General features: G+C 43.8%; 1 protein-coding gene across 6 annotated transcripts; it reads left to right on the forward strand.

The window, feature by feature from the left end:
- Window positions 1-964: 964 nt before the first annotated feature.
- On the forward strand, window positions 965-26,951 carry kmt2e (lysine (K)-specific methyltransferase 2E). 6 transcript variants are annotated; one of them, XM_075471603.1, is made up of 25 exons: window positions 965-1,292; window positions 9,541-9,725; window positions 13,291-13,402; window positions 14,160-14,389; window positions 14,544-14,683; window positions 15,180-15,373; window positions 15,475-15,513; window positions 15,619-15,819; window positions 15,995-16,125; window positions 16,345-16,462; window positions 16,578-16,687; window positions 16,784-17,036; window positions 17,858-17,956; window positions 19,561-19,632; window positions 20,148-20,333; window positions 20,477-20,803; window positions 21,002-21,301; window positions 21,451-21,601; window positions 21,877-22,103; window positions 22,197-22,253; window positions 22,507-23,037; window positions 23,569-23,828; window positions 24,020-24,099; window positions 24,200-24,279; window positions 24,682-26,951. In XM_075471603.1, the coding sequence occupies exons 2-25, from the start codon at window positions 9,655-9,657 to the stop codon at window positions 25,723-25,725; spliced, it is 5,013 nt and encodes a 1,670-aa protein (XP_075327718.1). In that variant the 5' UTR covers window positions 965-1,292; window positions 9,541-9,654; the 3' UTR covers window positions 25,726-26,951. The 6 variants fall into 6 exon arrangements, with proteins under 6 accessions (XP_075327718.1, XP_075327719.1, XP_075327721.1 ...); XM_075471604.1 differs by having other exon boundaries at window positions 15,192-15,373; XM_075471606.1 differs by lacking the exon at window positions 19,561-19,632.
- The last annotated feature ends 600 nt before the right edge of the window (window positions 26,952-27,551 follow it).

The following is a 27,551-nucleotide window of genomic DNA, read 5'->3' on the forward strand; positions in this document are numbered from 1 at the left end:
GTCAGATTTGGGTGATCTCTTACAGCCATGCCAGTGCCTGTAAATGGTTTTAATGAACATGTAAATCATTCCCGTGGCAGTGTTATTGTGATTTGACATACATGTTTCTGAGTGTAAAATTGCTCTTTGGTGTATTTATGGATAAATCTCAAGTATTGTCCACGCTATGGTTGAATTCCCACATATTGGCTGAGATTAAACCCTGCTCCTTTTCCCCCTGACGAGGGGGAAACAGGAGGGGAAACGATAATTGATTTAAACAAAACCTCCTGATAAAGACATGCCCACAGCTGACTTCACTTTCAGGAGATGATCGTTCAGATAACTTGACTGTTGCAGTAACCCGCAGGAAATATTTTGCAGGCAGCGAAATGCAAAGTTTGAAAAGCAATGCTAAACATCCTGGGGCTTACTTACCACTGTAAATATGTAATATATTCATTCATTTCGGACATAATATTCTACAAACACAATACAGAAAATTACTGAAAAATATGTGTTCTAAAAACCCGAGTTTTCGCTGAATAGTTTGCAATTAAAAAAGGAATTAAATAAAGGCATCCTCCTGGTTGGTAATTCCTTCTTTTCTGTTTTTGTGTTAAAGCTCAAACAGCAGGAACCTAAAACTTGTGCGAACATCCACGTGACATGTTAATTAGACACTCTGTGAGATGCCCCGTCACTTTGTTACCGTGGACACGTAGTTGATATACAGTAGGTGAAATAATTGAGCAATATCTTGGATAAACAGTTAGGCAGGCAATGAGTCGATGGCGTCAAAACTTGTGCGTTATAGACAGAAATAGCAAACCCGTCGAGGGCTGGTGTTCGTGGACGCGCGCTCGGAGCACGGCCACACCGCCCCTGTCAAACGGGGAATGTAGCCCCGCAGTATGTGGAGGCGGAGCTCGGGTTTGGAGATGGTGCGGGAGGGGGGCTCGTGGGGGAGGCGGAGTCTCGGCAGTCCTGGCAGGGCCGCCATTTTTGCAAAGGGAAAAGAGACTGGTTTGAGGGGATCTAATTTCTAAAAGTCGCCGTTGACTGGGGCTCAGTTTTAACGGTTTCGAATAGATTTCTTGCCATATTCCGGTCCCAGCGTTTAACAAGGGGCAAGGGATTTTTCACAGGAAAGTAGACTTTAGAGGACAAGTTTAAATACAAACGTTTTAAACCTTGGCTAGGAATCCGCAGTGTGTGGACTGAAGTATTGTTTTGGTTGTGGAAGCTGCGACAGGGGTCTTACCCAGGTCCCCTTTTTTGCCATTCAGATCCTCCAGAGTGGACTTAAAACGGTAAGTAAGCTGCATTAAGTGGTAGTCAAAGAGTGAGCACAAATCCGACCTAGAAGGGTATTGTTGGCTTTAGTTTAGCTGGCTAGGCACATCATGCTGATGCTTGCTAACGTAGTATCTGCTGAGTTTAGCTTGCTAACTTGCTGATGAACGCCGTTAGACCTGAGTATGCATGTGCCAAGTCCTTTTCGGACTTATTTGTGTTATTCACAACTTGAAACAGCTAACTGAACGAAACACGTTTACAATGTGTGTATCAACTTGGCAAGCCAATATACCACTTGCTAACTAGCGCATGCTACTAGCTCAAATTAGCCTGACACAAACCGAATAGAGCTCTGACTTTTCGTTGATACTGTAGCAAAACACGAAACGTCACGCAAAGTTAGGGTAGTATTATGTAGAAATCGTTATAATCAAAGTGATTGTTAGCTACTAAGTTAAAGTAGCCTCCACACCAGTTTCCCGTTATGGGTAGCGTAACACAAAAACGTTACATTATGGATCTGCCCTATAGCATAAGGTCTTCATTCAGTCAACAACCGTTACCACTGAGCTAGAGATATGATTCTCCTAAAATAAATACGAAATGTTAATATTTTCTGCACGTTGAGTAGACATAAGCAGATGTAAAGGGGGAGTTATTTGATGTTTAGTTTGACACACTGACACTGCGGGCCATATTGCGCACAGTTTTATTCGCTTTTGTGTACATAACGTGAAATATTGTCACAGTCTCCCTGTGCCTAACCCTATTTTAATGTTACTTGTTTGGGTCTTCACTACACTACCATAAAAACTTGGAAAACATGCCATGAGTGCTAGTATATTCCGTACTATATATAGATTGTATTTGTAAATAAAACCTCTCCCCTTGTTCTTCTCTCCTCCATTCAATGTTTAATCTTCATCCATTTTTTTCCCTGCTCGACTATCTGAACCTCACCACAAACATTTCTTTGTCTAGTTTTCACCGACTTTTTGTGCACATGACTAAGTTGAAACTATATTGCGATCTCCTACACTACAAACCGCTGCTCCCTTTAATTTCCAGACAGTTGCATTACTGTATATTAGATTAAATCTTTCTAACAGTGATTGTCATCAAAGGCGCTAAATAGCTGGATGTTGCTTGAATGTTGTGTTTGCAGTACTTTCACCTTGCCCTACAGTATTATTAAGATCTGTAACGAACTTGAATCTGCCATACTGTCTTCTTAAGATTCTGCCTCACCTCACTGTATTATTTCCGTTCAGAGAAACGTTACACAATGCCACATCTCAACGCCAGAGAACAATGAGCTTCTCACATACATGTAAACAGATACGTGAATATGTTTAGTTTTATGTCCAAGGCAACTTTAGAGTTGTTAAAATGGCTCAAATGCCTGGTTGCACTGCGCAGTGGTCTTAAAAGACTCCTTGTGGAATCACAACTATGACAAGATGAAATCAAGATTAGGCCCAATGTCAAAAGAGAAACGGATGACCGCTATTTTGCCACAACCCTGCTTGAAAGTACAATTTACAGTCTCTTAATTTAGTCAGTGTGTATTGGGATCAAATGCTGCAACCGTGGGGGAGGGGATGTTCCATTTGGGCATCTCGCCCCTCTCATACAGTTTGCAACTCCAGTGGCAATCATAGCCATATTGAACTATACTGTTTTACTCGGCCTGGCACAAATTACCGTAAGAGTGTGCAGTTGGCTTTGGTTTGCCCCGAGCTGCTATCTCTCAACGCCGATGTCGTCGCTCTTTCCTGTCTGTGACGACCCAAGCATTAATCCACTTCTGTCGTGTAACCATCTACGCATTATGCTGTTAGCTTCCGTTAGCTCGGTCGTAACATACCTGGGTTATTTTTGGCCTTTATCAACGACAGAAAATGACGATAATCTCAGCATAGAGAAGAAAAAGGCCAGATTTAAGACAATGGGTGCTTCGGTTGTCTCACTCCTTCCGAATGCCATTACATGTAGCCCGATAACATTACATTTTGAGGAGGCTAATGCTGGCCTTGCGTTTCGACGAATTCACACAACCCTAGTGGTAACAACACAGGAACTGTACCCACAGAGTGATACTTGGAGTAGATTGTGTGAAAGAGTTGATTGAATGCATTCTTGGGGATTTTCTTCCCATGGCGAGGCTCCCCTGGCTACACGCCGTCCTGAGAAAAACGCTCTGAAAATGGCGACAGCACCAGGGTGTTGTGGTAACATAATAGCAGCGTTGTACCCTCCACACCCCTATCGGCAGGACTGACTGCAGCGCCGACACACTCACCGAGAAGCAACTACACAACACATGATTTTTATTTTTGTGGAGGTTACAGCAACGTCAAACGATTGCGATCACGCTTCAGTGATCTCGCTTTTTGGGCTCCTTATAATAAGACTCACTGGGGATGTTGCTGTTTTTACTCTTAAGATCAAATTTAAAAAGCACCTCTGAAACATGCGTCATGGTTTATGCTGCTGCTTGTGGCTTAATGGCAGATCACTGGAGTTTTTGTCATAGGAATTAGAAAGTAATTGTTGTTAAGCTGCTTTAAGTTTTTATTAAGATACACAAACACATCTGTTTACCTAACTGAATCCGGAGAGTTCTTGCTACATAATACCTGCCGGGAGTCATTTCTACCAGTTGATTTTTCACAGTGTTGTGTGTTTTGGGTCTCTCATTCCTTTAATCTCGTGTAGAATAAACATACCCAATGTTCTATTTGAATGCTGAAGTTAGTAAGTATATTACTTTTGATGGGTAATGATTACTTAGAAGAATTTGAATATCAAAGCATGGCTTGCTGGAGGCTTTTAGTGAGTTTGTGGAGTCCTTTCAAAACTCCAGTCTAAGAGATATGAAAGTTTTTTTCTTTTTGAGTTGATGCCAAGTCAGTTTTATAGGATGCAGTATAATGCTAGGTATGACCCAGTCACTCACAGGTATGTTATGATCTATTGTTTGTTTATCTTCACCTTGTATGTAGTAATTCGTCTGGATCATATAAGATAGTGGTCTTGCAGAAAAGGAGTGTTAGATCAAAAGATGCGTTGTACAAATCGGCTTGTTTGACTAAAGCTGATCATGCTTATAGTATGTGATGACATAAAACTTCCAAACCCCTTGAACCAAGCAGTGTAAAAGTAAGCAGGCAAAGCATTTTATGTTTTAAGTAACCGTATCTGTACTCATTATAAAGATATCATAAAGCATTTGGCTTGGATATCTTCTGCCCATTGCCACTATCACATAAAGTTAAGTTGTTACTACTAGATAAGTATGAAATTTCTGTCTAATTAGTTTTTGCCTCAAATGCACAAAATCTCAAGCCATCTCTTATCCTTGTAAAAGAGTAGGTGCCTCTGTTTGAATGCTCATTCATTTTTTTTTCTCTGTCTATATGATATCAGAGCAGGCAGTGTTACATACCCTATTGGCTTAATGTGTGCCTGATGGCCGTGTGCAGGAAAGTGAGTGTTTTGTTTGCTGTGTTAACACAGATGGGGTGAAGGTGTGGTGCCTGTCTTCCTCTGCCACAGGGACAGAGCCCTCTGGCTGGGAGCATATATTCATGGCATCCTCAGACGAGACACGTCCTCAACCTTAACTCCAAAGCACACTTTTAGACTCACATAGAATCAAATAGCTGCAAGCTGAGTTCAAAACTGTTTCTTCTTCAAGTATAGAAGAGCAACGAATAAAAAGCCACATCAGGAAGCCGGAGGACATGAAAACTACAGCCTCTTCAGCTTTCTCATTGACCCTCTTTCTTTTCTCCTTGTTTTTTGTGCTCTCCTGACAATAAAATCTCATCCTGAAAAAGTGGTACTTCTATGCAGCTGAAGTCTCCTTTTGTATAGATACACCTCACCATGTGGGACTGAGCTGTGTAGCTGTGGCCTGGTCTCTAGTGATCTTACGTATGTGGTGCCCATATCCCGAGAGACCTAGAGACAAAGCTGAATGGCTAAGGAGCCCAACTTGATCACATGGCATCCCAGCTGGGAAGAGAAACAAGGGCTCAGGTGACCTGTTTTTGTGCTGCTAGCTGGGCCGTAACAGATCCCTCTTTAAACTAGCAAGCTGTCTTCCTGAAAGGTGGCTTTAGTGCAGTAGCTGTAGCCTCACTACTGCTCCACAGCTTTCCTGTTGCTCCACTTATGTTACAATAGAGTCCGTGCATTGTAGCATAAGGCTGGATGGTCTGAATAAAGCAGGGGATGTGCTATTGATGTTGGTGATGTAACAACACTGCAGTCCAGGCGTGAAATTGATAATCAAACACTGTTTGAATGTTGTCTGAGTGGCTATTAAAGTTCTTTTTGCTCTAGATGCTGAGTAGCCTCTCCCTATGTTTTCTGCACACCCATGGACACATAGCTCACATTTTAGTTTAGCTGGACTGCGCATTCTCCAAATGCTGTAATTAGTTACCAGCTCCATATGTTCTTGCTTGTCAGCGTCTGATCACAATGGCCCTCCCAGTCCAGTGAACAGAATTAGATTGGACCTCAAATGTGCATTCATGCCGATAAAGCCTCAGTTAGAGATTTGATGTAATGTATGACAGTCTACATTTCAGACGTTTAAAGGAATACACCTATGACCAAATATAGCTCGATTGTGACTCTTGAAGCAGCGGGGAGAATGACAGATTGTCTACGGAGTATCCCCGAACAGGCAGAGCACAGAAGGGCAGCCCCAGCTCTGTCCTGTACAGAAAGGACATTGTTATGATTTCAATATTTATAGTATTTTGTACCATTGTTCATCTTAGATCTGTTCATTGCAAGTTGTTTTAAAGCTCAAAGCAGCAAGGTATGTGACTGGCGCAGACATTGTCGGTGAGCGTGTGACCACTTGTGTTTGTGCTGCGACCCTTACACATGATTTATGCTATTATTTGATTTCCTTATTGTTTGGCATGAGGCTGACTGGTCTTTGGAGTCTGATATAAAAACAAAACGCATCTCCTATTGTGGCATCAAAAATTTGCTTATATCCGTATCCTCTGCTGTATTGATGTATGACTTCACCTTCACTGCTTTAGTGCAGGGGGAGTACTGGCAGCCATGGGCACACTGATTGATGAAGGGTAAGGCAAACGCAGTGTGTCCCAAGGTGGGCACATAACTGAACAAAATGGCCAAGGATGCATTCCATCTGGGTCAGTCTTCCTGTGTATATGACTGTATTTGTATGAGTGTGCTAACAGTTTAGAAGCTGACTCATTGCAGCCAGCTATGGTGATGGTGTGATGTTGCGTTAGCTTGGCTGTGGGATTCATTTGGAATTCCTCATTTTGCCTCACTCCTCCTACTAATCTAAAAACATAAACTGCTCAGACTTGGCTGTGAAAACAAGAATGAAAACAGCGTTACACCTCAAGTCGTGGTAATAAACTGAGGAGAGAGAGAAAGAAACGGTTTACTGTCGTGATTTGAATTTGATGGTTTGGGTTTTCCCTCTGACTTCAGTGCAGTTCTGTCTTTAAAGGATAGCTACCCCACACACAATGACGTGACTGTGTCCCCTCAGTGAGGGAGGGAGGGAGGGAGGGAAGAAACAGGAGAGACTGGGTTACGCTATGCGCTCCACTCTGCCACCCAGAGTCCATCCAGGTCTCGGCTGTGTAGCATCACTGTCAGACGGTCCCCGTTTACACCTCCCCCACCCCATTGCCCTCTCAAATGGAGGAGCTCCCTGTTTGTAAAGCTCCCTGTAGCGCAAGGAAATCTATTCAGTGAGCAAATGAAAGGCAAACAGATTCACTGAAACTGTCAGAGAAAATCTGAACCACTTCCATCTTGTGGCTTGTTTTACAATTACCCACTCTTGCTTTATTTCTTTTCACATGTGATTCTCTGTTTTACTCACCCTCCCCAGTGCATGTTCCCTATTTTCATCACCACTCACTCCTCTCACGTGTTTCCATAACAGCAGTGGATTTAGCCAAAGGTGGCTTTAAATGGTCTCTCATGGCCCTCTTGTAATTAGGAACTGTGTCTGCGACACTCCCCTTCCTCTCGGCTCTGCGTTACTGTCTCAGGTTTATTTAGGAAGTGAACAGAGGAGGGAGAGAAATCCGCCTGGGCGGGGTGACTGGGCACAAGAAGGAGGGGGTTGTTCTTTTTTCCCCCCTTTCTCTGGCTGCGTTTCTCCAGAGTGATGGGCAGCTCTCCTGGAGGAAGTAGGGAGGAGCAGGCAGATGCAGTCACGGCACAGCTCAGATTTAGTCAGGAATGTTGCTGTTCTGTACTTGTTTTTCTTTTTTCTGCTTGACTTTTGTCAGTCTTGCCTGTGTCTGGCTGCAGCGCATGTTTACACACTGCTCTGAAAGCTTCACTTCGTGAAGAATGTTTGAAAGGAGAGGGCGAGAGGTTATCTGTCCTTTTTTATGCAATGAGGGTGGGTTGTATGTGTGAGCTTGAACTTGTGTGTACTTCTTACTGGTGACTGCAAGGCTTACTTGACAAAGAGAAAAAACTAACACAGCGGACAAGAAGAAAATAACTGGCAGCTTGAGAGGAAAGTAGTTTTTTTTTAATCGGTGCTCAAATATACTAGGCCTCTCAGACAATCAAAAAAGGAGGGGTCTCTCATTTTACTGTTTTTTGGCAAACTGCCCTGCTCATGTTCAAATAAAGTGTTCTGGTTACATCAGCTTCCATCATAAAATGCCCCTATTGCCACCATGTTCTTTAACACAGTCCCTGCTCTCAAAATCAGAGGGGATGTTGGAAAGGTGATCCTATCAGTAGCCTTGGCTGACATACGGAGTCACCAGGGTCTTTTTTCTCTTATTAATTAGGCCTGTAGCTGACAGCTGTCATGTCTGTGGGTCTCACTAGTCTTGCTCCCGCAAAGAGAGCATTTTGGTGAACTAGCACCTGTAATTACTCTCATCACTGCTGAACTTATTGAAGAAGTCTCCAATAGTTTGTTTTCCTCTCCATGAGCTCTGGATTTTCTTGACAGAAACTTTGCAGTCAGTATTTGGAGCGAACCTGGTCATGAATTACAGCTTTCTTCGAAAGACACGCTGCATATGTGTTAACATGCATTTTATGAGAGTCTCTCAGGGGGCGTGTTTTAGCTGCATTCTTTGCTCACAGATCCCCTATGGGCATGCATAGACAAGTTTTACTGGGAGTCCGTGCTCTTGCTTGCAACGTGTGGCCCTACTCAATACATGACATATTACTGCTTTTTAACACTTCTTCCCTCTACACCCTGAGCCATGATCTGAGCTTTTGTTTGGCCATAGTTTGTATGAGCAGGCGGAGGTGTGACCTCCAGCCTATTTTGTCTCAGCATCTGTCCCTCCCACTAATCCCGCTTATCAACAGAGCTTTCTGTATCAGGGGCAGCCACAACGACACATATGCTCCCGTCTGGATTCACATCAACTACAAAACACATGGATTAATATTGCCATACATTCTGCTTTAAGAGTGTAATTTATTAATCATGCTACATGGAGACCAAATTTACATTATATGTTTCCTCACACCGAAAGTAATCAATTATTAATATCTTGGCTTCACAGCTGCTTTTTTTCCATGTGCAGTGCTAGAGATGCAAACATCAGCCATGATAAAAACACAAGCTTTCCTATTAAATATACACATAGACATGCAAATACAATGCAGTTACTAGATTGTGTGTGTCTCTTAAATGTGTGTGAGTGCCTCGACCAGAGCAGACCTCTTTAGTTGAAGGTGGAAAACATGGCCCCTGCGTTGCATTTTCCTCCCTCCTTTCATGGAGGATGTCTGTCGTGTGTTCTCTTGCTCCCCTTGGTGGGAGTTCTCTCGCAGTGCAGCCTTATGCATTCCTGGCCAATAGTGTGCAGAGGTCGCCTTAGCGCAGTTTAGTCGCAGCTCAGACCTCACCTTGCCATATCGTATCCTCCCGCTTTTCATCAGTCAATAGCCTCGGTTTGGTAGCTTAGTCCGGGGGGGGGGGTTTCCTGGCAAACACCTCTCTGTCAAAAACTGTGTGTGATCTGAAAATGTGAATCATTCATTTGCATGTGCTGGAAAAACCCCATTTTCACAATGAGTAGTAATTTCAGGCTTCACAGAAACTGTAGCCTGGTTTTATTTGTTCATAATATGAATGAAATAACGTTAAAGCAAACGGCTATATAATCTTGTGCTATTAAAATTGTGCTACCACACAGTATTAACAGCATTTCTTTGTTTCCTTTCTTTGGTCTACCATCTTCTCTGTATTTTCAGGCCTTGTGGATGCACTTAGATGTCTGCAATGAATGCTGTGGCTGGTATGCCTCAGTGTTTTGGACTCCCTTTCTCTGGACTCATTTGGACAAGAACTGATCAGCAGAGAACGTCATGAACATAGTCATCCCAGTAGGGGTGGACACATCAGACACCTCATACCTGGAAATGGCTGCAGGCTCAGAGTGAGTAACATCGGGCTTTCACTGTTCACATCCTTTTAAGCCCCCTCACTTCCTCCTATATAACATCTATAATCTTTGCCCCCATCTCAACTTCACTCTCAATTTTACTCTTCTTTCCCCTCCTTTCACCCGTTTGCCTCTGTTCTCATATTCCACCTCTATGGTGTCATTCATGTAGTATAAGTTTTCTTTTCTTTCCTCCACTGTCCTCTTCTGTCTTCGTATGCCTCAACATGCCCCTCTATTGTATTTCAAGTCAAATCTTTTCTCGTGTGTTTACTAAGTTCTTACGTTTACTGTTAATGAAGCAAGGACCCTATACTGTTGGTCTAATGGCCTGTTGAGTCTTGGCATTAATTGGAGCTGCCCTCTAGCATTGTCCATGATGTAGACATTGTGTGTTTAGCTCTTATCTAAATCTACTAATTTGTATATTGGCTGTAAACCCAAAATGTAGCTGTCTGTGTTCTGTATACTAGTTTATACTATACTTGCTGTGTGAATTATACAGAAGTATCAAACATCTCTTTCCTTGATCCTTGTCTGAGGCTATTGCTTGATGTTTTCACATGTGTCCACTGCATTCAGCCAGTGGAGCAGAAATGGTGCATGGAGCCATGGCAACAAGCTTCCTATTGCCCCTCCTCTTCGTTTCCTATAGTCTTGTCAAGGACGTTGCCGTGGCGTTATCTGGTCAAAAAAATGAAGCAAGACGTTCGTGTATGACTAAAGAATAACTCACGTCATCTACTTACAGAGGGGGTCCTGTCTCTTTAAAAGGGGGATAGCCCTCCCCTTTGCCTTCATCCAAGCTTTTGCTGTGACAGCTTGAGTTGCCATGGTATCTGCCCCTCACTCCCCTCCCTCTTCTCTGCACTGCGCAGGGCTTGTTGCCATCGTTACTGGCCTGAGTGACAGGTGGTCCTCATACAGATATGGCGTCTTAAACAGTCCCTACGCGTCCCCCCACCCCCTCTTCATCTCTACAGAGCACTGCTGCCACTGGGGGTAGGAGTAAGCCCCTTCCTTGATTCCCTTGACGGTCTTTGTCCGTCTACACTCTGAGTTTGATTGCCTGCTGCAGATTTATTCAAAAGCAGATAACAAGCTTTAAAGGGGCTTCTACCTGCTGCTGCGCAGGTCCCTTCCAGATCGGAGGGAAAGAGCCTTTCTGGACACAAAAAATGCATATAAAGCTTCATGAGAATTTAGAGTGCCAGCTGAGTCTGGAACAGCGGAGCTGGCTACTCACCAGAGAAACAGCCTTACGTCCTTTCTACGTCCCCCTGAAGTCAGCAGCAGTATGAACAGCTGTTGGCTAATGCAGTGTGTGTCCACAGTTAAAATCGGGAGCCCTGCGTGCGCGCACTCGTTTTCAGAATACGTAGTGTTTCCATAGCAGCAAGTAGGAGCTCTTCAGGAGTCAGAGCGTAGCCTCTGGCTGTTTTGGGGCTGCTCTTTCTCTACTGCTGTTGATCCCTCCATCCTTGTCCACTCTGCCTCTTCACCTTCTCTTAACAGCTGTTTGTCTTTGAGAAGACATCTGTGACGTTTTAAATACTCAGGGAATTCACAAGCTATAGATAGAACATGCCCAGCTGCCACATTAAAATTAAACAAGTCTCAAAAATGTTTTCATATACATGATACAGGCAGTAGCAGTTAGTATTGGAGTTTGATTGTAACTGATCTTTTGTCCAACTCTCTAGTCCCTTTCTAATTCACTAGAGTGAAAACATGAAATGATACAAACCTTTCACCTACTATATAATATGCACACATATATAAAAGCATTTTTCTTTCGTTTTTTTACTGAGCAAGTTGACTTAATCGTGTTCTTTCTGTCTGAAAGATAACTGTGTTGTTATTTTTCTCCGGGTCTCTGTCAATGATTCATGACACAAGAGTGAAAAAGTCCCAATTTTAACTAGTAATTTTCATAGTCAAGCTACTCAATGATTAAAAACTGTGACCAGATTTTAAATTCCCAGTTTATAAACTGTAGAATTTGGTCTGATTAATTATTAAAAGGAAAAAGTTAGTGTCTCTTCTGTAGACCTTGTCAGGAGTTTTAATTCTCCCTCTGATTAATAAACCTCTTTGTGGACACTTTGACAAATTAAGCTGTGTGACAGTTGTGTACGCACACACCCCTTATCCTGGTACTGCCTCCAGACCTCATGCATGCAGTTATATTTTCAGTTTGACAGTGAAGAATCGAGTGGTAATACACACAGGAAGCGTTGCACAGTGCTCTTTCGGCATGCAAGCAGAGCAGTAGGGCTGAGAAGAGCTCAAGAAGGTACTGTGGCACCAACTTACCTTGGAACTTAATTTAGATGGTTTTAGTTTAGGAGGGAAAGAAGAAATGAAAAGACAGAACACATGTTGAAATGTTTTTATACTTTCTATTTAAACTGTAACTTTTGATTTATACTTAGTTATTTTCTGTTCCTTTTATGGCTTGGTTTGTTTTAAGAGTACCTCTTTCCGAAATGTGAACTACAAAATGTGTCAGTCATCGTGTCACAGTCTCACATAGGCATGCGTGGCCTATTCAGAGCCAAATCCTATTCGATATACATGAGAGGAGGCCTTTTTTTCCTTGGATTTTGCCTTGTTGTTTAGAAAACCTGCTGACAATGGCCCTCACATAGTTGGTATTTCTTTTAAAGTCATGAGACAGAGCAGAGAAGGTAATATGCTCATCAGTTGCTACACATACCCATAACCTGTGGTAGCTTTGGCATATATCTGACCTTGGAAAAATTTTCTGCACCAAACTCTTAAAAACATTTATAAATTGTGTTTTAACATGATTGGACAATCTACTGTGTGGACGTCCTTACATTAAGTGAGAGGCGCTCCTCTCGTTGACCTCCTGTTCTTCTTCCCACTTTTTACCTGACCATCATGTCTCACATTGTCTGTTTAGCCAGTTCCACTTCCCTCTTTTGCTAGAACCACCCCTTCAGCAACTGAAGACTAGTTTAATCGTATCAAAATGTGGGAAGGTTTGTCTCAGACAGCTAAACAGGTTCTGCACTGTGATCCTGCGTAAAGTGGATCTACTGGTTTGGTGTGAACAGGCTTTTAGAAAAGCCATTGCTTGTTGGTTTTTTTTGTGTGAGTGAGAGGCAGCACATGTTTCTGATGATTATCTGAGTAGTTGATGTGGGTTTAAGGATGAAAATGTCAGTAATCTTGACGTTTATTGCCGCTATTTGTCTGACTCAAGTTGTGCTCAGGTAACGTGACAGTAAACAATGTGTTGCTGAATTTGCTGTGGTTTTATTTTGCCTCTGACCCTCTCACAGTGCGCTAATCATTACCATCAAGCAGAAAAGAAATGCAGGGGTGGCCCTGCATTTCTTTTCTGTCTGCTCTACCTCTGTATCACAACCAGTAGTTAAACAGCATCCCTGCTATTCTTGACGCATGCATGTCCTTTTGGAACTGTTGGAGGAACAGGATGCATGAGTAACTCTGAGTGATTTTGTTATCTGTGTTTTTCAGTCAACAGTAATGTGTTTTTCTTTTGTGTGTGTGTGTTGCTGCCAAACAGACCAGAATCGGTGGAGGCCAGCCCTGTGGTGGTGGAGAAGTCCAGCTACCCGCACCAGATTTACAGCAGCAGTTCTCATCATTCCCACAGTTACATTGGCCTCCCTTACGCTGTGAGTACAAATAAGCTCGCCTGACTAGAAATACTTGCCTACCTTGACCTGGAACTTCATATTACATTGAATTAAGTTAAAAATTTTGTTCATGCACAGTGTGGACAATTTAAATATATGCTTTATTAATCTCCATTAAAAAAAACAAAAAAAAACACTATTGTTTGACTAATTTCAAACAGAAACAAAAGCTGATGCTGTTTGATGGAGCTTTGCTAGTCTGGCACTCAACGGTTAACAACAATTAAATTAGACCCAAGAAAGTCATTCATAATACTAATATGATATGTAAATGGTTCCATCATCTAAAGTGTGTAAAGTGCCTAAACGATCTGTTCGATTTAAAAGCGGCAGCCCAAGAAATCTGTGTCTGCACCACAGACTAAAGACATGCTCTTGAGTAGGAGCCGTGTGTGTCCTATGCCAGTTCCTGTTCTTTTTTTGAAGAGCAATCAAAAAAGCAGTTTATATATTATAATAATAAAATAATCCTGTCGTCTGATGCAGTGTCACCCGCATGACCAGATGAAAAGGCCGACATAGAATATTGACCTTTCCTGTATCGACTTTTTCAATCTTATTTCGTTATAAAAAGTTATGACTCGGTCAACATTGCTTTGTGTTACGGCTGCAAATAGTAATTATCACTATAGACAAGTATGTAGAGTCGCGTAGCTCACAATACACTGTGATATATGCCTGACGAGCGTAATTTACATACTTAACATAACCTGTACACCTTTCATCTCTCCATCAGGACCATAATTATGGGGCGCGGCCCCCACCTACGCCGCCAGCCTCCCCTCCACCCTCCATGTTGATCCGACAAGGAGAGGGGGGGCTGTTTGTTCCAGGTGGGCAGGACGAGGCATCCAGGGGCACCACACTCAGCACGTCGGAAGATGGCAGCTACGGGGCTGACATCACCCGCTGCATCTGTGGCTTCACCCACGACGACGGCTATATGATCTGTTGTGACAAGTGCAGGTAAGATGCAAGTTGTCACAAGTGTTGACTTGTGTTGGTTTTTTGTGTGGTGCAAATGGTAGTTGACTCAGACAACTGTGTTCCAGATTTATGGTTAAAAACTTCAAACGGTGAGCTAAAAGTTTATAAAAAACCTTCTTGTTGGTTTTCTTAGTGCCTGGCAGCACATCGACTGCATGGGCATTGACAGGCAGAACATTCCCGAGACCTACCTGTGCGAACGCTGCCAACCACGACATCTAGATAGAGAGAGAGCCATCCTGCTCCAGACCAGGAAAAGAGAATGCTTATCTGGTAAGCAATGCATATACTTGTCTTAGTGTTCATAAAAATCACTTTTGAGTTTATTGTTAAAAAGATCAACAACATTTCAATACAATGACACAAAGCAGAGATGTTACAGAGAGTTGTAACTTTGAGGACTGCAATCCTCGTAGTAGTTATGAGGTGGTACATGTTTCCTTTGAGAACCCACAGATGAATTCTCTGTTCTGCTTTTTTGGCTTCCCTGCTGCAGTAAATGGCCAGCTTGTTAGTGTATACTGCAGGTTGTAGGCCGTGTCAGGGTGCAGCTTCCTCTCCCTGCTACATTTTCTATCAGTCTGAGCTTTGGTGATAGTGACACCTGCTGGACAAGTAGCAAACTAAAGTTTAGTCATTTGTGCTGTAACGTGCCTCATGTTTCATTATTATAATTTGGCTTCTTTGTATGTTGCCAGCAGCTGCTGCAGCTTTTAATTGCTTGGTATGTCGACTTCTTCGTTCAGTTCTCTCTCTTCTAATAAATTAGTTGCTTGTTCAGATGGGGACACCAGTGCTACAGAGAGTGGAGACGAGGTTCCGCTAGAGCTCTACTCCACCTTCCAGCACACGCCTACCACCATCACCCTGACAACTGGGCGCCTTGGCAATAAGCAGACTGATAAAAAGCGTAAAAAGAGTGGTGAAAAAGAGCCTCCAGCATCCTCTGCCCGAGCTAAGAAGGTCAACTTCGAATCATTCAATTATAAAAACGGTGCATAATTTTCATCATTATGCTTGAACTACTTTTAATGTTACTTTCAATATCATTGTGTCCCCTGCAGGCCTTTAGAGAGGGATCCAGGAAGTCCTCGAGAGTAAAGGTAAATTCGCAGAAGCAACAAACATCTGCATCATGACAGAGCTCCTTTAAATTGTTGTGTTAAAATAATTTAAGCCATACGTTACAACTGTACTGTTTTTCCCAGGGTGCCGCTCCAGAGCAGGAGCCAACAGAGCACCCGTCTCTGTGGGAGAGTAAGATCAAGACGTGGATGGAGCGTTACGAGGAGGCCAGCAGCAATCAGTATAGCGAGGACGTTCAGGTCCTGTTGCGTGTTAAAGAGCAAGGCGACGGCAAGAGCCTGGCGTACAACACGCACCCAGCCTCTTTCAAACCTCCAGTAGAGGTATTAACCACAAACTCAAATGTTAACCCATCCAAAAAGATATAACCCAAACACCCCCCAAGTCTTTTCTCACCCATTAGTATACGGCTATAGTTTTCCTTCAGGGGTTTTGGTATGATTTAATAAGTGCCTGTCCAGTGTTTTTTGCTTATGTCAGGCTTTTTCTGTTGTCCAGAGTCAAGTTCAGAAAAACAAGAAAATCCTCAAGGCGGTGCGAGACTTGGCCCCAGACTCCCTCATCATTGAGTACAGGGGAAAGTTCATGCTTCGACAGCAGTTTGAGGCCAACGGATACTTCTTTAAGAGGTCAGGATGCTCATCAGAAGGACTTCTCCTTGGATTTGAATTGACTACCTTTGCCCTTATTTATTTATTTATTTATTTATTTATTTATTTATTTATTTATTTATTTATTTATTTATGGTGTTTTTTTTCACAGGTCAGTTAAATTATGCAGTGTGCATTGTTGTGTTTTGTGTGAATTATTTTCTTTCATGCATTGACCCAACTTGTTTTCCTTTTCAGGCCATACCCCTTTGTGTTATTTTATTCTAAATTTGACGGAGTGGAGATGTGTGTAGACGCCCGCAGCTTTGGTAATGAAGCGCGTTTCATTCGTCGTTCCTGCACCCCCAATTCGGAAGTAGGTCGACACCACAGTTTTATTTCAGCTTCCTCATTTTTTAATTCAGCTGATCATAGCTCTATAAAGTTCCTGTCTGTTGCTTTTTACAAATTGTTTGCTGAACCTCTGTCAGGTGCGACACGTTATTGAGGATGGAATGCTGCATTTATACATCTACTCTTTGAGGCCAATCTCCAAGGGCACTGAAATCACTATTGGTTTTGATTTCGACTATGGCAGCTGGTGAGTTTCTTAGTTGTAAACATTGGAAGCAATATGTACAATAATAACAAGGCAACCTTGTTTCACTTCTCCCGTCACTCTTCTCTCACTCTGTAGTAAATACAAGGTGGACTGTGCCTGTGTGAAGGGGAACCAGGAGTGCCCAGTGCTGAAGCACAACCAAGAGCCAACTGAGAACTCTGGTTCTGGAGGCAGACGCAGAGGGAGCCGTAAGGACAAGGAGACGGCCCGAGATGACCAAGGCCAGAACCAGAATATGGCTTTAGATGGCGAGGGGAAGGGCAAAAACATTGGTGACGGCAAACAGAGAAAACTCTCTCCTCTCCGCCTCTCCATCTCAAATAACCAGGCAAGATTAAATAGTTCTGAACATCACACGACATGCACCCAGTTTACACTTTTCTTTGACACTTGACTCTACCATGGTATAAATTTCTTTTTTATTTTTTTATCGATGTAAGAATGTCTTTGCATGTGTTTTCCATTGTTATTCACTTTGTTGATACACATCCTGTCTAGTTCCCTCTTTTTTTCCCATCCTCCCTTTATGCAACCACATCCGTTACTCCCAAATACTAATTTTGACAAAGTTAAGTTTGCATTGCACAAAGACACACTGTCTTATATCTGGCAAGATGTGTGGTTGCCTAGAACCTAAAGCATACAGTTGTAGCTCAGTATTTATTTTGGATGTGTCAACTGCAACAGAAGTTTTGTCTGTAATTTATTCCAGAACAACCATTTGAACTTGCCATACCACAGCCAGATTATTAGAAATGAGATTAATTTAGCAGGTTGAATTTGCTTCATTTGTAAGAGGAGCAACTGGTTTATCATCAGGGAATCCGAGATCGCTGTGTCACAGCTGTAGGGAAGAAGAAAGCACATAGAAGGCAGCATTACAACCTCATAAACATGTTCTATTAGAGAACACAATAAATCAGTTTCAACATTGTCCAAACAGGCCCCAAAATCAGAGCAGGTGTGTTTTGTGACTGACCACTAAAGATCAATTTATGCCCCCTTGAATCTTTGAAGAATTCTCCCCCAGCCTCTCCCCTCCCCACCTCCCCTCTCCTCAATTCTTCCCTGTCTCCCTCTAGTCTGTAGTCAGACTGAATGATCAGCAATGATAAAAGCGCCATACCCCACTCTTCCCTCCTCTTACAGGATCCTGAGTTATTTGAGGATCTAGAAGACAAAACCTCCATTAGCAATGAAGTAGAGATGGAGTCAGAGGAGCAGAATGCAGAGAGGAGGAGGAAGATGGTAAGTGTGCCAAGCTAGGGGCTAAAGCTTTTTATTTGCTATGCTGCCATCCAGCAGAAAGAGCCAAAATAAATGATAATAATAATTTTTTAAAAAATTTCCCTCGTTGCTTTGGGTGTGGACTTAACTATGTGTCTGCTGAGGGCTTGGGTAGGAGCAGCTGTCCTTTACCTCTCTTCCAACAAACTAGCCTCCTCTTCCTCATTTATTGCTGCTTTGCACCGTTTTATTTTTTTTTCTCCCTCCCTCAGCTTTAATTTCTTTCTTCTCTCAGAGCACCAATGCATTGTGCTTGTCTGTCATTAAGCCATGACATTTATTTTCCTTATTTGTGCCCTTTTTCTTTTACCAATGAAAAAAAGAACTGCAGTATAACATGCTTGTAAACAACGCCTCCTGCTTTCAGTGGGAATAAAACTCACTTACTGTCTCAATGCAAGTTGAAAGCATCCCCCAGTCTGCATTCTAGTTGGAGTACAGCTCTTCCCTAACCTTCATTGCAGCCATGAGCTGGAAATGGCCTATCATGATATCAACCGCTCTCCTCTCGCTGTGCCAAATGGCCTCACGTCCCTGAGAGGCAATCACGGTACACTGACACATACATACACACACTCTGGAAATTACCCTGCAGTCAGCTTCATTTCACATGGTGGACCCAAGGTGTAAACTGCTGACTCATCTTTTGGCAACAAACAGTTCTGCTAAACAGTTAGAGAGAGATTGATAGTTAAAGGGAGAGAGTATGAAGCAAAGGGGGAGAGGCAGGAGGGGCTGCAGAGGGTAGAGCCTTGTCCCCAGGGCCATATCGACTTTGGGAGCTCCAAAAGGTGGCCTTTTATCAAGTGTGGCTCCAGAGAGAGCTCTGGTGCCAGAATACAGAAGATTGCATTCACACACTGCCAATTAACACCATAGTAGATGCTTGTAGATGTTGTAAATCCATGACGCAACAAGGTGCAGGGGAGATAGCAGTGGTATGTGTTGACTTAGTATCTTTTCCACTTAAGTTCTTAACAACATTCCTGTTGGTTATAAAAATCATCCTGACTTTTTCTTTTCCTTTCTGTGTTTGGTCCTCCTAATCCATAGTCTAAATTTTGGTTTATTTGTGGCTTTTTATGCTTGGTAGTACTTAAGATTGACTTCATGAGAATATATCCTGACTTACCAAGTAAGTGCATTTCACAATGCTCAGTTAATTTTTGGTTGTAGACACGGGAGGCAGCATCATTGTCAGAGGGGGAAAATGTGGGATATTTAGACATTGCCATGCTGTCTTTCTCAATTTCTAAAGTGGCCATCAGTGAAAATTGAGAAACAAATTTGTTCCTATGTTTTACTATCTACTGATAACTTTCATCTCAAGCAAACACAGTGAAAGGGCCTTTAAGGGTTGTTGTATTGTTTCACATTTAGCCATTATCAGGCTTGTGTAATTGGACATCACAGCCAACTCGGCTAAATACCTGCAGTGTCTGAATTTAGTATTTTTCGCCACCAGGAGGTTGGTCTTTAGTGCAGACCTCACCAGCGTCTGTGAAGCCTTGTTTAGGGGGGACATGTCTCTTCTAAACCTGGCTGTCTCTTTATTAAACATTCAGGCCAACCCAGCAGAGCAGTCCCATCTTCCTGTCGGGGCGGCTTCAAGCTGGAGGGGACTGAAACTCAAGGAGGTAAACTATGACCCATACATAGCCAACCTCACCCATATACCAGCTCAACAACCACCAAATTTGATAGTGGTGACTGGCTTGTAGCATACTAACTGTCCTGAAAAAAATGTCTCGGTATGTTTGGTGGTATGAGTCTGTTTTCAAAGGGGTGTTATGACTGATGGTGGAGGTAGCCGTGGTTTTCATGTAAGAAACTCAGCAAATTCTGCGGCACAGATTCCTCCAGGAACACATTACACGAAATTAAAACCTCCTGGTGACCTGGTCACTTTTTGAATCATCCTTACTGTGTTTTCCTGTTGCTCCTATCTCTTTTCAGTTGCTCTATTGTGAAAGAGAGGGGGTCACTGTTTTCTACCTGTCTCTGCGTTAACATCTTTGCACTACATTAGAGTTGCTTTTGCTGTGTAGCCCCCATTAACCCATTGTACTGCTACCCCAGAACTCTTTGGGGATTAATGATTTTTCTTTTTTCCTCACCCCTCCTCTCAACCCCTCATTATAACCCTCTGCAGACCCGAGAGGAGAGGAAGATGGAGGCCATCCTGCAAGCCTTTGCTCGAATGGAGAAGAGGGAGAAACGCAGGGAGCAGGCTCTGGAAAGAATTGGTAGCGTAAAGTCAGAAGTTGGGGGCCGCAGTGACATTAAGGAGGAGCCTCCTGTCACACCAGAAATGGTAGATTCTCCAGCTGTAATCCAGGTGAGACCACATAAGCTCAAAATTATTCTTCTACCTTTCTTAAACTGCTCTGCTAGTCCACGTTAAATAGTGAAGGGAACACTGAATGACTTATCTAAATGTTGCCTTCCAGCACTTTACATACTCTACTTTCTTTTTCATAGCCCCTTCTGGAGGTAAAGGAGGAGCCAGGGCTAAAACCAGCCAGGGTGAAACCCTCAAGAAACAGGAAAAGTTTCTCAAGGAACCGTACTCACATTGGCCAACAGCGTCGGCGAGCTCGTACCATCAGCACTTGTTCTGACTTGCCTCCTGGCTCTCCTGTGGAGACTGTGGAGCCTCTGACCAATGACGCCCCAGAAGGAGAGACACCCACTCTACCAGAGCCAGAGGCTGTCGCCATTCAACCCCCAGACAGCAGCCCTCCACACAGCAGCTCACCTGCACCTGACAGAAGCCGCACAGGGAGCAAAAGCTTCAAAACTAAAAAGGTTCAAGCACATTTCTAATTCTATGTAGGCAACAACATTCTGCACTTCTCCTCTTTTGCTTTATCATCTCAAAATGTGGTTTGAAAGAAATTTAGCTACTTGTAAGCAAAAAAAATCAATAGTTAATTTATTTTTGACAAAGAAATTTAAAACCCAGATGTCAGATGATTTACTATGTCTTGAAACTCCTTTCAACAGCACTTTGTGAGTGAGTGGGTGGGAGAAAAACAGCAGGACCGTAGTGCAGTACGAACACCAGAGCCAGCCCCGGAGAGGCCACTGAGAATAAGCAGTGACCCCGAAGTGCTTGCCACACAGCTCAACGCCTTACCAGGCATGACGTGCTCTCCCCAGGTCTATAGCACGCCCAAACACTACGTCCGCTTCTCATCCCCATTCCTGGCAAACCGCAGCCCCACCACTCCCGGAGTCCCCACTGGAAGGCGGCGCTCACGAGAACTGCCAGAAACGCCGCCAACCACGGGCTCCTGCAAGAAGGTACACATTTCCTTGAAGCTGGATTAGCTAGGTTTAGAAAGTCCTTTGGAAAGTTACTTTGACCAAAGAAACTTGAATTGTTTTCATTATTTTAACAACTTTGTGTAGGAATTGCCTCTAAGTTGCTAAATTTGTAACGTCTCTTGCAGCGATGGTTGAAGCAGGCTCTAGAGGAGGAGGGTTCAACCAGCCCAGGTAGACGTCCAAGCCTTCTCATGGCTGGTGATGGCCCCCTCAGCCCCTCCATTAATGGGGACTCTGACAGCCCTCTACCCTACAATGGCATCTGCTCACTGCCAGGTAGGTCCAGGCCATGTCGGATGCCCAATTAATCTGTCTGAAAACTGAAAATATAAATATGAGACACAAACACTGAAGAAACATTCATACATATAATTCCGAAGTGCAGAATCTGGAGATCAGCTGGTTGAGTTGGGTGTCCCATGTACAGAGGCTGAGGCTCCTCAATGCATCTGCCCCATGCTCGATCCTGAACAATGATGGGGTGTATTCAACTTTCAAGTAATCCCTTTGACACATATTGAGCTACAACACACTTTTTTTTTTCCTTTCAGAGTTGCCCACTCCTTTGAAAAAGCGACGACTGAGCCCTTTAGATGCCTGTATGTCTGAAAGCTCAACACCCTACGGTTCACCTTGTGCCACACCCACCCGAGCAGACCAATCTGAGACACCTGTAACACCCATCTTACTGACGACCCCACCCCGCCCCCGAACAGAGGAGCCGAGTACGGAGCCCGTGTCCAGTACCCCAACACACACACTTAACGTCTCTCAGGAGGTAAGGTCGTCTATATTGAAAATCCTTACGAAAGTTACACATTTGTTTGTGTGAAAAGGACGTGATTAAGTGTGCGTGTCTGCCGTCACACAGAGTGAATCTTCAATGGAGAACTCACCAGAGGTCAGCCGGAAATCCTGTGTGCAAGAGGTGAGATAGTCACTAGTGAATACCTCATCGTATATTTCAATTTAAGTATTGTTAAAGTATGATTTTCACGTTCACCCCAAATTCATCATTATGGTATGCAAAAAAGTTAGAAGACGTTCTACTCTTTAAGCCACAGCTGGGTCTTTGGGACATACAGTATAAAGGGCCAGCTGTATAATAGAGGGCATGATGATGTATTGCCTCTTAACTGTGTTTGAGACACCTGACGTTGATCCTTTTCTTTCTTTCGTAGGCTGAGCGTCCTCCTTCGTTGGCCTCGTCTCCCTGTGTCAGAGCTCCCAGTTCAGATGTACTTGTAACAGAAGTGAAGTTGTTGGTTCCAGATAGTCCGCAGCCTCCAACTGTTGAGTCAGTGGACTGCGGAGAGGACCGGACAGATGGTGGTATCATAGAAGGCACAAGTGAGGTTTCTTCATCTGCAGAGACATGCACTTCCTCTTATTCTGGCTGGATAAAAAGCCCAGAGAGAGGCCCGACTGGACCAGCTGGCCTGAACTTCTCCCCAGTCAACTCTAACTTAAGGGACCTCACCCCTTCTCATACGCTGGAGCCACTGGCAGCTCCCTTTAGGCCTGAGACTGCAGCTGGGGCTGCAGCAGGGACGGGGTCACTGGCTGGCTCTCAGCCCCCATTTAGTGAAGCCCAGGGACAACTCTTTTACCCTGGCTCTGAAGAGGGAGGTTCACTCGGCTTCTCACGTTCACTGAATGGGGATGGAACCAACGAAGGAGGGTCGGCACAAAACCCTCCACAGAAGAAAAAGGTGAGGTTGCAGCTGCTTTTAACCTTTTCATTGGTGTCGAAATGTGAATACATTATTCTGTATTTGAGTGAATAAAAAATGTGTGGGCAAAGAAAAAGGGTTATAAAACAAAGCTAAAATTAGCCACACAGACACAGGAAATTTTGGGTTAGCATCTTGGCTAGCTTTGTTCTTATGTCGGTCTCATTTGATTTATTTATTTTTTTTTAAACAAAAAGAACAAAATGTTTGCCCTGTTTAAGAGACCAAACATGCAGTTTGAAGACTGTGACGTGAACTTCACTTTCTCACTTGTGTAAGAAAGTCAGGAAAAAACTTGGCTGTGTTAAAAATGGCAGAATAAAGTCTGAGTGCAGGCATTCGGTTTGAGGTTATATTATTTAAGCATACATTTGTTTTACATACCCATAAGAATGTGGATTCCATTGAATAAAAAGAGGCAAGTTAACTGTCCTAATGCTGCCCTCCACTGGTTTGACATGAGACTTGCTTGTTGGTCCTAACTTACAATGCGGCTGCGCGTCTTCTTAGGTTTCTCTGCTTGAATACCGGAAGCGTCAGCGCGAAGCTCGACGCAGTGGTTCCAAGACCGAGTGCAGCTCTCCCGTTTCCACCTTGCCACCTTTGACTGTCGATGCCTTCCCTGTGGCTCTGGAGCTCACCAGCGAGCCTCCTCTACCTCCTGCTCCCACAGCTTCCTGTAACACCAACACAGTAAAGGAGACTCAGACAATTGAGGAAACCGAGGTTGTTGGGGATAAAGGAGAGAAGGAAGGAGGAGAAGGACAATGGTATGTGATAGGAAAACTGTTTAGCAGCAATGTTGAAATGACCAAAAACCTTTTTCATTTTCAGTATCTCTTTGGGGAAAGATTAAAACAAGCTCTGTAATTATATTGTATTTTACTTGTTTATCTAGTGTATATAAAATGTATCTTGTGCATAGATTACTTAAAGTCTTCCTGTCCACGTTTCTCTTTAGGACTTCATCGACTTCTGTAGAGCAGGCCAGAGAGCGCAGCTACCACAGAGCGCTGCTGCTCAGCAAAGATAAAGACACGGGTGAGGGCCAAAAAGACAGTGACTGAGTTACCTGAAAAAGGGGACGTTTTTACATGGTAATCATTTGTATTTTCTTCTAATATTGTTTCTATTGTTTTAGATGGTGAGACAGAAGGTGGAGACACGCCTTCACTGAGAGAGTGTGCATCTCCAAGTCTTCAAAAAACTCCAACCCACACAGTAAGTCTACTTCTAAAAGTCCCGTTCCCATTTTATTCAATCCCCCTAAACTCTGTCTATAACTGCATCACAAAGCTATAATTGTTGATTACACTTTTCAGCATTTGAATTAATAATTATTTAAGCTATTAAACATTAAATATGTTCAATGCGAGTTCACTAAAACCCAAGTTGCTTTTCTTTGTCCAACCTGCACTGAACAAAAAGAAGATATTAGTCTACTGTTGTACAGGAATAATAAAAACATAACAATTTTTTTTTTTATTTCACAACTGAAAAGACTATAAATGGATAAAAAAAAAGTTTTTGAAGAGGAACAGATTATGACCTTTTCAGTACAAAATAGGCTGTCAGATTGATATGATAAAGATCTGCCTTAACTGATCTGTGTTTGCCGTACAGCCCTGCTCTCCTGGCTCTGCTCAGCCTTCCAGTCGGCCATCGAAGGAAGAAGATGGTGATGGTCAGCCTTGGACGCCAAATCCGACCAACCAGCTGCCAAGCAAGCCCGCCGGCCCCAAACAGGCCCCTCTGACCCCCACAAAGCTGCATCCCACCCCGTTGCCCTCGTCTCCTGTCCACTACCCCGGATCTTCCCTCCTCCATTCTCCCAAACCTCAGCCTCAGGGCTCACCGTACCGCAGTCAGAGGGCACTGTTCTCTGGCCAACCACAAAACCAACCACAGCCCCAGGCTCAGACTGGCCCTGCACCTTTCCCCCAGTATAACACACAGAGTGCTCCGCCCCCACCCCCCCCTCCGCCACCAGCACCACCTGTTTCCTCAGCTTATTTTCCCAGCCAGAGCTCCTCACCTGCTGGAGCTTTCCCTGGGTTTAAACCCTCTGTTACACCACCCTACCCCCCAGGTTCTCAGGCCCTGATGCAAACTATTCCCCACAGCGTGCACTATCAAAGCTCAGCTGCTCCACCCCCACCTCCTCCTCCACCTCCACACCCGATCTCTGGTCCGACCCTCCTGCACGTCAACCTGCAGCCTTCTCCCATTCAACAGCATCAGCTGATGCTGACCACAGCGCCTCCTCCGCCACCTCCACCGCAGGGCCAGACCTCCCAGCAGCAGCAGCAGACTCCCTCTAGCGGCACTCTCCTGTCACTCACCCCTCCACCTCCTCCTCCTCCACCTCCCCCTGCCCCTTCTTCCAATGCCCCAATGCAGCCCCACCACTATCAGAACTTGGGAGGCTTTCAGCCAGCGTTGATGCACCCTGGTGCTGGGGCAAACCCTTCAGTACCCCCATCCACGTACCCCCCACCTCTACAGCAGACTGGACTGCCCCCACCTCCCCCTCCTCCTCCTCTCCAACAGACTCAACAAGGCCAGGCCCAGGCCACTGCCTCCCAGATGCCTTCTGGGACTCGTGGAGCTCCTGCGTCCTCGGCCCCCTTCCACAGCTCGGGGTACCTGAGCACAGGGTGGCACTGACCACCCTCCATGGTGTTGGCACTCAACAGCCCCTGAGAACTCAGCCTGAGAGGGGCGTGTACCATAAGCTGTAGATACATTTTCTATGTACCTGAACACATGGCCAGTGGAAAAACAGCTGATTGTGGGATAAAAGGGTACTTTAAAGAAAACATAAAAAAAAAAAACAAGGACAGAAAATTTTAGGAAAAAGGACAGTGAAATAATCTTCAAGACAGACTGTGTGAAAATGAAGATGGACTATCACCCTGGTGCTCAAAGCCCCCTCTCTGGCCTCTATTTGTTGGTTGTTTTTTTTATATATAATATCCTTTCTGACAGAGAGGAAAGCTCTGTTCTGTCTTGTTTGGAATCCCGTTGTAAGACCCCGCACTTTGTTTATCAATGGACATTCCAGCCTAAACCCTCCTCCTCCTCTTTATCCTCCCTTGTCAGTTATTCCTTATATTTCCTCTTCTCTCTCGTCTGTTGTCGGCTCCGTTTATCGTTTAATGTTTTAATCTAGTGGCTCATTATAGCAAAGAGAAAGCTTTTGTATAGAGAAAAAAAAACACAATTATTTTTTTTATTCCTCTGTCTAACAACAAATATCTGTTCACCGCTGCAGATTCAGGAACGACCATTTTTGGGAGCCTGCCTCACTGCCACAGAAGGCTGCACTCTGTGTGTGTGTGTGTGTGTGTGTGTGTGTGAGTGTGTGTGTGTGTCTGTGTGTGTGTCTGTGTGCGCGCGTGTTCCAGTGTGTATGGCTGCTTTGAGGAGCAAAGTGTGTGTGAGATTTTGTCTAACGAGTGCATGTAGTCCTCTGAGGTAGGCAGAGTGGTCTCACCAACAAGTAGGATGTTAGCGGTTTATTTTTGAATATCAATGGTTATTTGTAGAAAGTGTAATTTAATGTATAGGTGGTTACTTCAGCTTTCACCAGAAACAGGTTGTAAATATTCGCTTCTTTTCTTTTCTATGCTTGTACAATTCGCTCCCATCCCATTTGAAATATGGTTGTAAATATGAACGCTCTTCTTGGCAAAGCTGAATGTTTCTGTGACTGTAGCATTATTTTCATTTATTTTATCCCCCCTTATCGACTCTTCAACTTTGTCTCTTTTTTTTTTTTATTATTTGTGTGTGTGAGTGTATGTTTGTGTAGAGGGGAGAGACTCACAGACACTGCACTGGTTGGCTATTTTCATGGTTCATTATAATAAATCACTGTAATGACAGTTTTATACCACTTGTCATGACATTTGTCTCTGAGGAAAATTTGTGAACATCCACTCGGCCTTCTGCCTTTAGGGGGGGGGGATGTTGCTGAGACTTCCCAGTGAGAGAAGAAGGTATCTGGCTCCTCCCAGACTTAACATTATGCTTCAGAAGACCACAGTCTGAATCAAAAACAAAGAATTTCCCACTTCCCAAGACATGGTCACGGTTAGGCTTCTACCAGCTGTGTTGTCACTGAAATAAGTGTGTAAAACTTCAGAAAGTTACTACCCTTATAAAGGATTGTATGAATATATGTGGCTTTTTAGTTTCAGATGAGACCAAAGGCGTTTTAGTAGAGTAAGGTTATCTATGTTTATCTGATTTGTTTAGGGTTTATAGTGAGCATGGCACACGCGTTTAATTTAATCTAACTTGTAACTTCATCTGTCAAAGAGACGACACGGTTATCTCCTCCTAACAGGTCTGCAGCCCTCTCTAGGTTGTAAAGATTCGTGTGACCAGATGGTCTTCCTCGTTTCTTGTATTTTAACACATTAAGACCTCGTGCATCGCAGCCCGTGCACGTGTACAGAGGGTGCCATGACGACATGTCAGCCTTGGAC

Source organism: Odontesthes bonariensis, chromosome 8 (genome assembly GCF_027942865.1).
Source record: "Odontesthes bonariensis isolate fOdoBon6 chromosome 8, fOdoBon6.hap1, whole genome shotgun sequence".
In the NCBI taxonomy this organism is placed as follows: Eukaryota; Metazoa; Chordata; class Actinopteri; order Atheriniformes; family Atherinopsidae; genus Odontesthes; species Odontesthes bonariensis.